Below are 12,500 nucleotides of genomic sequence, written 5' to 3'. Positions count from 1 at the left end.
ATACACCTTTATCAGTTCTCTTTTCTACGTGCAGATTTGTGAAATGCTGTTAGGACACAGTATAGTTAAACTGTTGCTGCATTGTTTTCCTTGTATTATTGCGTTGTTGCTACTCTTTTTAAACATGGTTTGTGAAGTTATTTTTGTTTATAAAACCTTAATAAACATATTATACTAAAACAGTAATCTGGTGTATAATTAAATAAATGAAAACATAAAAAAGGAACAGAAATACAATAACAAGTGTATGTGTTTGTATAAAGCGAGTCATCAAAAATACAATTTAGGAATGCAATCAGTTTGCACACAACACAGCTTGCCAGTCAAAAGCAACGTTGAAACTAAATCCCCACGCATGGTTACTTTTGAAAGTTAGGAAGAGGTAACAAACAATTTCATGCCTAAATAATGGAAACGTGGTTTGAAAAAAAAGAGTTGATAAACAATTTATTTAAGCAACTTACTCAGGACCGTGTATGTTCTTAATCGCGTCTTGCTTTGTATTTATGTCATCAAATCACAGTTTAAGTACCGTAAATGCCAATAGACAGGTGCTTATTCTGCACTTTCTACATTTTAGGAAAATGTTGGACGGGCTGAAAATCGAAGATGCAGGCCTGCAGAAGTCTTTTCGGAGCTCGGGCCCTCTCAATTCTTTGCTTGGTAAGTGTAATTATTCTGCCACCCTGAATAAAACATAGAGCTGATACCAGGCATCAACTAACAGAATCTAACAACATGTAATGACTATTCAAAATACAAGCATGTTCTGTAATTCTGAGCTTATTGTATCTACCATAAAGTAATTTTACCATCCGAAACTGTATAGTGCGTTTTATCACACTTCTGGTTACCTTTCACATTATACTAATTGCAGTTTTATTATATGTATATATTTATCTTAATGGTCCTTAAGTTTTGTTTCCTTATAATGGCATCTCAGCTTCTGCATGTAGAAGCTTTGCTAACAGAACTTACTGTTGTATTGCTATAATTGCACTTTACTTGGTTTAAGCATTGGCATTAGTGGATTGCCTTAGCATTGCGCCAGTGTTCTGGACTTGTATCATTGCAGTTTACTTAGTTTGCAAACTAGCATCACGTGCATATCTTTAAGTCGCTGTAAAAGGGAAAGGGTATAACAGAAACATAGAAAGGACATGCATGTGAATATTTAAGTTATGATGCATTATTTAAATTCTGAACTTATACGATGTCTCATATATATATTTAAAGAAGACCGTATACAGGTATGTAAGACATTTACAGACAACTACCCTTCTTGAAGTTGTCAAAGAATAGTAGAGAATCATCAGTCAGCCTGTGCAGGAAATAATATAGGAATGAGAGATGTAATAATTGTTTATCTGAGAGAGTAGCTGGTGTATGGAACAGACTGCCAAATTATATTTAAGCAAGCACTACTTTAGATAATTAAAAAAAAAAAACTTGAACACTTATTATGAGAATGACTGTTTCGATATATTACCCAAGCCCGACAGATTTGTCTGTATGACTGCATGTATGTATTATATCTGCTATGATTTTTGACCCGAAAATTTAGCCTTGCTTCTCCTACATGCCTTGAGTTTCTGCTTAAATTTGTATCCGTTTAAAGGTACATATAATAAAAAAAAATAAGTGAACTCAGCTGATATAAATATTCATTGTAATTAATTGTATGGGATAAACTATTTGATTACCTTATTGGTTGAAAAAATAAATAAGGGAGTGTTCCTTTTTGTGACCTTCTGCTGTGATTTTAAATATGGCTATTAGTAGTCCGAGGCTGACAGGTATAATTAGTAGTTTTAGCATCGTGGAATTGTTAAGGACAATATCTGAGTATAAGGCATGATGAGTTTGCTCTACTAATGTACTGGGTATATGTGTGTGTGTGTGTGTGTGTGTGTGTGTGTCTGTATGTGTGTGTGTGTGTCTGTCTGTTAGAGAGAGAGAGAGCGTGTGTGTTTGCGCGGCTGAGAAAGTTATTCTACTAATGCGTTCAAGTCCATCAGTCTCCGTTACCATACTGGGTGACTTCAAGCATGCCAACTAACCAGGCAGTGTGTTTGCTCCCCGCTGAAAAGAAAAACGTTTGCCTAGTGGTTTTACCTGGTTAACAAACAGCTAAATTAAAATTTTATTTTATTTGTATTTGTTTTCCAGGGTACAGCACCAGTCTCCATGGAGCTTTTTTCAGACTCAGCCTGGGAGAGGCGTCTGGTTAATAATAAATTAGTTAACTAACACCAGGGTTTCTGCTGTCAAATTCTACACAATCAAGTGCAGCAGAACTGAGCTGCGTATTTAACATAATGTTCCTCCATATCCTCTGGGGATTTTTCTCCCCGGGGTCCCCTATGCAGATGGGCACAGCATGGAATGGCTAACACGATTAACAAAATGGAAATATACGATGTCATTTAAATCAGAAAGTGTGTGTGTGTTTATCTGTGAGTGTACCAACGAAATAACTAGGATTACACTTGGTGTTGTTAGGGAAGCTAGGAAACACTATTCTCTGGGTTTGAAAGGGTAGCAGGGTAAGCCAGGGATGGGGGGGGGGGGGTCTCAATTGCAGCCTATACTTTTGGACCCGATGTACCTGGGCAGAGGGCAAAGTGCTCTGATCATTTGCAGTTCAAATAGTATTACATTTGTAGTAGTGATTCTATTTAAGAGTAATTATTACAAAAAGAATGCACAGTATTTTCAATTCATTTTCTCTTCAGAACCAAGTTTAAATCGATTGCTCTTCGTCTGCAGTTATGCCCTAATTATTTCAGCTATCGTCAGGGTGTATTGGTATTTTGAGAGGAGTTAAATGACCGGGACCAAAGACTTGAGGTTACCTTTAGATCGCAACAAGAGTGAGGGTAAAGGATTTCTGAATTCCGACAGTTTTTGTTCAAAACTGTCTCGATGCAATGCGTATATACATACGCTCCATGTCTGGGTATTAAAATCATAGCAGTGTCTTAAAATAATACTAGAGATTAAGAAAAAAGAGCAGTTCATTAACTTTCCAGAAATGGCTGCGAGTTGCTAGACCCAATATGCATGGTGAAGCCAGTCATGGATTGTTTATTTAGGAATGTGTATGTTCTTATCCTAAATAGTACGAAGAAAATTAGTGAATCTGGGATCTGGAAGCTAGAAAAAGTATTATTCAAATTAGCTTATATGAAATGAGAGAGGGTAAGCGCAATCAGTAATTAAAATGCTTAATAGTTTGCTCCAATTATCAGATAGTCAAAGTCACACATAAAAAACTTCAGACTTTCGCTGTAGTTTTTTTTTTTATTCTAAGATTTGCAAACTGTAATACTGTTATTTTAATTATTCCGCATTTTTATAATCAGAATGATTTCGGTTTTCATGATGCTTTCATTTTAGAAAAAAAAAACTTATTAAAGTACAGCTATTGTTACTAAATGAACAATGTGGCTGCCACTTATGTCGTTGATTACTGTACTTTTTTGTTCAAATTATTATGATGGTCACATACAGCGATTTGTTAACTTACGTTGCTAATGACGGGACACATATAAGACAAAACGTTTACATTACAATTAGTGGAGTCTCGATTGTGTGACATAACCAGCTTACCTTTGCCTTTGTTTGTTTTTGCACATCTTGTAAGGTTACTTACCTGTCAGTGTGTTACAGGCAGGCCTGTCTAGATGTCGGGCACTTAGGACACATAGATCTTGTGGAAGGCAAAAACAACTCGCAACCTATATTGGCAGAAAAGAGGAAAAAAAAAAACAGAAATTAAAAATTGGGAAAACTGAAACCAGCTCACGTTGCTTTTTTCTTCTGGTAAACATGTTTCATCTACAGACCACATTCCATACAGAAGTGAGTAGACCCCAGCGGGCCAGTTATGTATGTATGTTTATTTTTAGATACATAACATTAACGCTGAAAATAAATGATGGTGACAAAAGACGCACACCAACAACGGCCTTACAGAAATTAAGAACCGAAATCAACGACTAAACCTTAAGATATACTGTAAACCTACATTATCATCCCAGAAATGAAAACCCTTCCAGTGTCTCCAAGACGCGTTGAACACGGCCTTTACAAATGTTTCCAGTTCATTGCAGTACAACATTTGCACTGCGCTGCAACTGCAGTCTTTATTCATGGGTTCATAGGTAGGTACTAGGCTGCTGGCCCTAGGGCCTATATAAGCCTAGCCAAACGGTACCCTGGCTTTCGCCACCCAAGAAAATTATTGAGCCACAGAAGTGACCCCCTGGGTGAATTTTCTATCTCCTATCCAATCATCAAGATTTTTCTTGAAGAGTGGTAATGAGGCGCTTTGTTTGATATAGATAGATAGTTTGTTCCAGAGTTTGGAAAGTCTCTGGGACAGGAATCTATCCCTCCAGCATGTTCTTTTTATTGCGGTGACAAGGTTTAGGTCCCCACAGCGTGTAGCTCGGAGGGATTGGGATTTCTTTAAGTGGAGCATGTCCAACAGCTCTGGGTTTTATATAGCTTTGTATGTTAGGCAGAGATCGCCTCTGAGTAGGTGATATGCGATGAAGTAGAACTGGAGTTTTTTTAGACGGTCTGCTATTTATTTTGCTATTTTGGTTATTTATCTCTTTTGTTTTATTGGCCAAGTAAGTAGGTTTAGTAGCTCTCAACCAACTACCTGTATAATTAGGGACAAATGCACAGATGGGCATGGACAAGCAAATATCCTCTTTTAAAGTATTAGTACTATTAACTTTTCGAAATAAAATAAGTCTATAAATCTAATTATAGTAATTATTTACTAAGTGAAGTCCACACATATTCTCCTAAATTCGCCAGTTTTAGGCGGGATTAAGAGACAAAGAATAAAGCGTTGAACCAAAACCAGGGGCGTCTATAAAAATCAGGGGCAGTTGAGAGATATTCCCAAAACTGTATAATTTTCAAACAGATGCCATGGACTACCGTACAAGAAAAAAAATCTGAAGAATGAACAATATAAAACAAGGCAGCCACACATTAATACTAGGGTGGTATCCTGACTTATAAAGAAAAAATATATATATATAAAAAACCCAGGCCCCTGAAATTTTGCAACGACCAGGATGGCCTAAACACGTTTATTTGTTGTACATGACAGCTCGGTATGTATTGTAATAAGACCATATGCGAACCCAGCGCATGAATAATTTAACCTCAGCACAAGGGGGGACTGTGAACATCCAAGAGTGTGGACAGACTCACTCAGTGCACTCAGCGCACTGCGCTTTTAGTATCGCTTTTAAATGTCGTGCACGACTCGTATGTCCAAGGCCTTCTGTAAAGCAATAGTTCTCATCTGGTGAGGCCAGACACTCTGGGGATGCCCAGTCCAGGGCTTTTTCAGTGGAGGTCTAGCAAGTTTGAAAATGCTGTGTGCATTATATAAAGTGAACTATTCGGTTTGAATTGTATGTGGATGCTGGCAGGAGTGGCCTTAGGTCAACTGGTGCCCTAGGCAAAGGGCTCCACGGCGCCCTCCCCCCATATATATGACATAATATAATAAAACATAATATAATTACGTGTTAACTCAATGACGCTAACATCAAATGCTAACATACATAAAACGCACAAGCACACAGACTCACTGAAACACACACACACAAACACACACGAACCCACGCATGTACTCGGCCTACTTTCGTTATTAACATTTGATTACCCGACAAAACATTTTGAAAACAATAATTTTACATTCTTCAAAAATAATACAAAAAACATCTACGGTTTAAATAATTATACCAGATTACACATAATGTGAAAACATTGTTTAAGAATAGATACGATTATATGACAATGTTTTAATAGATAGAGAACGTTCGCACAGTTTATAAAGACATGTAATTAATTTAATCAATTAATTTATTTAATGTATTTAATTTAATGTAAGTTAGTATAATGCAAAGAAGAATTTCAATGTGAAGTGAGAGAGACAAAAGAGTTATGGCATATTTAGAAAAAGTCGGGGAGAAATTAAAATAAGGAAGTGATTGAACAAGGGAGAGTAAGGAGGTGTAAAGTATGAATGTGTACTTGTTCATGTCATCTAAGGATCAACAACCGGTGGTGTGTCAAAATCTATTGCCAAAAAGTTATATTTTATACTCCACAACTTTCAATTACACACACACACACACACACACACACACACACACACACACACACACACACACACACACGTATCATAGAAAAATATGAGCATCTTTCTAAATGTTGTGACTCCAGACTTATCTGCGCTTCATATTCACCTCTTGCTCCCTACTGCCATAAACACGGTTATTTACAAAGATATTACTGTTTGTAACAATGCTGTGCACAGCTCTTTCTTACAGGCATTTCATAACAAACCTCCTTCAAACCACTGAAAAGCACTTGAGCTTCCTTTGAGTCTCAAGAAATACTGCAGAGCCCTCATGCAAAAATGCTACACTATATATAAACAGATTGACCTCCTCTAAATGCACAGGTATTTTTAAATAATTAAAAGTTGGCTTAGAACATCTTTTACCACGTTACTACCAATTTTTAATCAAAGGCACATATTCATTAACTAGTATTATTCTGCAGCATACCTCTCAACCTCTTAGCACAAGACGCGTGGACAAAGGCAAAATAATGGGGGACAAAGGCCCAAAAATAGGCACAATTTTTAAATATGGCTCTTGCACTTGTCGAAAGTTGATAGAATAATAGCGTTTTCTTTGGCATGCATTTTCTGAAGAATATAACGTCTAAAACTCAAATGGCTGTCATTATTTAGTGACTTCAGTTCTCAGTAAGTTTCCAGAAAAAATAGAAATACGAGGCACAAATCTGGACATTTTGCGAAAATCTAGACAGGTGAGAGGTGCGTTATATTATGTCATATTAATATTATTATTAATAATAACAATAATAACAACAAAATAATAATAATAACAATAGTAAAAATAATTATTAGTATGTCATTGGTTGAAAATCGAGAATCTTTACTATACTGTTGCAGCCCACTCACACTCCTCTCTCAGGGTTACAGAGCTGCAATCACGATCCCCTAACTGTGCCTACATGCACTCAACACACTAGCATCACAAAGAAGACAAAAGCTACAGCAGTACAAGGTAGGCTGATAAAAAAAGGCATTTGTAAGTCTAACATTACACGCCATGTTACGCTTAGGCCCCAAAGCAGGCCAGTTTAAGCTAACGGAAACCACAATGAGGAAATAAAGGAGTTAAAACAGCACCCCTGTTTGCTAGGGCTGGGGTAGCTCCGGTGGCTGTAGTTCCGTCACACGTAACAGAAAAAAAAAAAAAAAAAAACATTTTTTTACACAGATTTGAGAAAACGTATATAAGTGACACTACTCTTAGTCAGGTACCGACGCTGGTGACTCCTCCTGGGCTAGTGGGACTGTCATTTGCAGTAAGAGTAGTACTGCAGTAAAAAAAAGTTTATACACAAGAGTCCCACATAATGCAGGTTTGTATAGCTTCCATGTTTTCAATACCGTATCGACAATACGCATTTCTTTTTCCAGACACCATCAAAACACAGAGATTAACGTTTTCACTGGTTTAAGTTCACCACCATTTAAAGATAATGCATTTTGATTCTTAACTGTTTCAGATATTACATTTTGTATTTTTCAGACAGTAGCATAACATTCAGTTTTGTCTACAGAACTATATTAAACATGAGTGAAGTTGTTACTGGTACCCCCGTAATAAAGATAAATGAAGGCAAAAGATGAATTGCTTTATGTCAAGTTTCCGGTCTTACACTGTTACATTACTTGTATCCGGTGAACATTTGTCTCTACTGCTTGTCTGTATGTTTTTGAACAAAATCTGTCTTGGGGTTTCTGGGTTTAGAGTTTAGAATGCTCGCGTTTTTGACATTTTGATATTTGATTTTCCATAAGCAGAACCATTTCTGGGCTGTGAGCTTTGTAATTTATATGGACAGGTCCATTTTCTTTTTTGGTGATAGAGTTGACACAAGAGATGTTTACACACACACACACACACACACACACACACACGCACACACGCACACACGTGGATGGGGTAACAGACTTGTATTTATGCATTTCATCAGCTAGAATAATCTGAAAGACTGCTTTCAAACGCGTATGTGTATTATGTATGTATGTATGTATGCATGTATGGTGTATTTATTTATTGACATTTGATTACCGGGAAAGTCCGAGCTCATTTTCAGCGGAGGCCCGGGAAGTAAAACTCCAAATTATTACGAAACATTTTAAGAACCATCATTTTACAGTCTTTAAAAACAAAACATTTGTAGTTTAAATAATTATAACAAATTAGACATAATAAAACAGTGGTTAAAATTGATACAAGGTATATGACAATCATGTATTGTTTTATAAAAATTGATGCAATACCTTGTAAATCCGATCATTCCAGTCCAATGAGATAATTTTAGACCGTCCCTCTCATTAACTTGAAAAAAGAAATATTCTAGAGCCAGTATTTCGGTTCCTGTCTATTGTCTTACTTTTTAAGGACCCTCTTGGTTTGCTAATATGATTTTGTCTAAAATATTGTTGTCAAACTTTCAATTAACAATACCACAGTGATTGTTTGCCTTTTGTTTTCGGTTACAATTAATTGTATTATATTAAGCAAAAAAAAAAAAAAAAAAAGAGTAATGTTGGTAGGTTGTGTTTTAAAAATGCTAATATAATTTCGGGTGCATGTAAAACAAATAAAGGACATGCATTTCGACGGTATAAATTTTATTAAAAAGAAGCATAAACTTTGGTATCATAACTAAAGATTATATACATATCTATCTATGTTACGCGCACTCACACAAACACACACACACACACACACACAACTGTTTCTATATTTATCTATTGCCGTTATTGTGTTTGCAGTAGTCAACGTCTAAAAAGTCATTAGCACGTTTACTTAAACATCGGGTGTTGAATATTGTTACGACTGCAGTATCTGACGACCCAGTTTGCTTTCCCTGTGCTTTTCACGCCTCCAAAACTCTGTTTAAGAATCTTAGCACCAGGCAACCTTGAAAAATCATATATCACAAGGTCAAAAAGAACATTTTCTTATTTTTAGCATGGGAGGGTCTTCTTCTAGATCCTGTATTGTTAATGACAAGGAATTTTTCAACAGTCAAGTTTTGTTATTTAATACCGTGCCCTTAAATAGATGTTACTTCAAGGGGAAAATGGTACAATTAGAAGGAATGGGGGTCACTCTCTGGCTAAAATGTCGTAGCGCCATTCCAAAATCGTAGCAGTTGGCAGTTGACAGGTATGGCCTGTTTTGTTTAATACACACACACACACACACACACACACACACACACACACACACACACACACACACACACACACACACACAATCAAATCATGAATCGGACCTATCATTCTTATTGTGTTTTGAATAAGCTGCAGGCATGTGGGTAGTTGTGTAAACATATAAATGCATCAGATGAATCACAGAATAGGGAGGAGTATAATGTTCTGTAATTGTCTGCACTCATGCGCTATTATATTTTTTAATATAGAGCCACTCTGTTTTATTAATATGTACAGTGAGTGCGATATGGAGCGAAGAAAGATAAAAGAAAAAAGTGCACTTAGCTACAAAAAGTATTGATGTCAGTAGTGTTTTATTTAGGAGCTAATTATATGTTTAATATAATATAATTTGCATAACCGTATTGTTTAACTGTCTGTAGATGTTCACCTATTTGTTTTATGAGTAAATACGGTTGTACTAGGACATTTTGAAATGTGGTATGCAGTTTTAAGATCTGGTGTGTGTTTTTTGTGACTATCCTGCTGTATTTAGCCGCAGGAGTGTTTTATGTACCATTGATATGTGTCATGAGCATCTCTGAACGGCATGTTACAAGTGTCGTAACGTGTCATTATGGCTCAAAAATACAAACAGAATGTGTTTTTTAAAAAATGTGGGGACCACACCTTGAAACCTCTTAGAGCAAGAAATCGGGATAAAGCCTCAACAAATGGGGGGACAAAAGACACAAAACATGTCGTGGGCAGATTTTAAATATCGCCCATATCAATTTAGGGAGTTGCTAGAGTAACAGGATTTGTTTAGTATGGATTTTCTGAGGGATATGAAGTTTGAAGCTCACATGTATGGCATTATTTAGTTAATTCATTTCTTGGTGATTTGAAAAAAGAAAAAAAGACATGGACTAAAAGTATCAAGCAAAAATTTGGACATTCTGCGAAAATCTGGATAGCTGGGAAGTATGATGGGGACTCAGCTAATTTGTTCAATGCATTTAATTTAGTGAACATTAGTCAGCGTAGTTGTTAACGCCTTTCTAATTCTAAGCATTTCTTTTGGGGCTGGGGGCTATGTTGCAGGTGCTGGCCTGGCTCAGAAGACCATGTGCGAGGGCTGTAACAGGGTCATAGCAGACAGGTTTCTGCTCCGAGTCAACGACAGCTTCTGGCATGAAAACTGTGTTGCGTGTGTCATATGCATGGAGCCTTTGGAAACTACATGCTTTTACCGAGAGAAGAAACTATATTGCAAACATGATTATGAAAAGTAAGTAAAGTCGATACGAATGTCAAAATAACAGAGAAAGATGCCCAGAAAATAATAAGCGGTAAAGTACCAACCTCTTATTATATACAGGCCAAAACTGATGCTATTGAGAAGTTTTCAGTAGATCTTGATGCCAAATAAAGATGTGCAGAGACAAAGCGCTTAAGATTTCAGGCATGTTTATTAATTGTTTATTTACGGCATCAAATGATCTGAGAAAGCCAAACAAATTGATCGCCTGCAACGCTGCTAAGTAGCTGTATTTTATCAACGCTGTTTTGATACTAATAAGTTCCACTAACACACGATATCATTCATAAAAAGGCCCTTTTAACTCCTGAAAAGGGTTTGTGTCTAAAGAATTTTTACCAGGCAGACGAAAAAGTAGCAAGACAGACAGACACACGCAGACAAACGTATAGATTTGGGCAATCATTTGATGCACCTCATCCAGTTTCACTGCCATTATTTCACCTGTTGCTTTTTAAAGAAGCACTATATAACACTTTTCTTTTTCTTTCTTTCTTTCTTTCTTTCTTTCTTTCTTTCTTTCTTTCTTTCCCTTTCTTGCTTTCTTTCATCTTCCCTCATTCCATCCCCCCTTTCCTTCCCCCTTCTTCCTCTTTTTGATGGGTTAACTTTCTTGTACACCTGCTTCTGTGGGTATTAAGGGCTGCAGGGTACATCACAGTAGCTCGTTTCTACATTACTCTCACGGGATCATTAACACTAGTGCTAGATAAGGCCAGGAGAACAGTTTGTTACTATAGTCAGAGTCACACTATTTAAAAGGACACATTTATTCTAAAGAAAATGAATACGTAATAATGGCGATGCTATTCAGATTCACTTCTGAATTTATGTTTCTAGCAGTACATATCATTTCAGATATCTTCACGTTTGTTGTAAAATAGCCTGCCACTACCATACGTCAGATCAGTCGTACCAGATATTACTGGTACTTTGATACATTGATATATTGACGGGTTACTAATGACACATTTACACAGGCAAGAAGAACATCAATAATAGTGTTAATGCAATGGGAAATTATAAGCAGTCGGGCTATATTATCCATCCTTTAAAAAGCTAGAATAGTTTACAAAGGCTTTTAACAGCCAGCTATTATTATACGAGAGATGTCTCACTGTAATGCAGTAAGGACACTTGCATTTTAACAAGACTTCTTGTAGCATGGGCAGTTAACTATTTTAGTAAGAATAAGAAGTAGTATCACATAATTGTGTTAGAATGCTGACAACCAGTACCATTACAGCAGTTTGTGACTTATGCAAAATGTAAATATGTAGAAACTGGGAAAGATTTGAGGGTATGTACAATCAATCCACTGTGCTGTATGTAGACAAAGTGGCAGTCATTGTACAGTGCGTACATATATAACATTTTCCTGAATGTTTCACAGAACTCTCAGCTCATCTCTCAACATATGGTGCTTCTGATGACACCTAACTAAGCTACCACTAAGCTTGGTTTTACATTTGTTTCTACTATGAATCTTTACTTAAGCATTAATGACATTGAAAGAGGGGCTGCTGAAAGCAGGACAGACTATATAATCCACAGTCTTATCTTGCAAAAACATTAATTCAACAAATCAGATACATTTAATTAAATTTATGTTTGGAAGCATCAATGATGATTGTATACTGGTGCAGCAATAAACTTAAAAAAGAGAGGGTGGAATAATCAAATTAAAGAATTCTATTTATTTACTAGCGTTATTTAATGTCAAAGTCATTACTTTGATAGAGGCCATTAATCATGGCAGAATGCATTCCCCTTGCCTTATTGCATTATATCAAGAGTTAATTTACTGTTACTGTAAACAGTTTCCACACTTAATAAGCTTTTACTGATCATTTATTCAAATATGTTGAAAAT

The 12,500-nt window shown here is 36.3% G+C and overlaps 1 protein-coding gene across 1 annotated transcript in view; it reads left to right on the top strand.

Annotated features, from left to right (window-relative positions):
* Positions 1 to 577: 577 nt before the first annotated feature.
* Positions 578 to 12,500, top strand: part of LMX1A (LIM homeobox transcription factor 1 alpha) — a 741,391-nt gene continuing 729,468 nt past the window's right edge. Inside the window, exons 1-2 of the mRNA XM_044085395.1 lie at positions 578 to 663; positions 10,412 to 10,598. Coding sequence (XP_043941330.1) covers positions 585 to 663; positions 10,412 to 10,598 — 266 coding nt within the window. The 5' untranslated portion in view covers positions 578 to 584. The remainder of the gene's footprint in view (positions 664 to 10,411; positions 10,599 to 12,500) is intronic.

Source organism: Protopterus annectens, chromosome 10.part0 (assembly GCF_019279795.1).
Source record: "Protopterus annectens isolate FY-2018-M chromosome 10.part0, PAN1.0, whole genome shotgun sequence".
In the NCBI taxonomy this organism is placed as follows: Eukaryota; Metazoa; Chordata; order Ceratodontiformes; family Protopteridae; genus Protopterus; species Protopterus annectens.
Note: the sequence above shows the minus strand (reverse complement) of the source record. Positions and strands in the feature narration are given on the sequence as shown.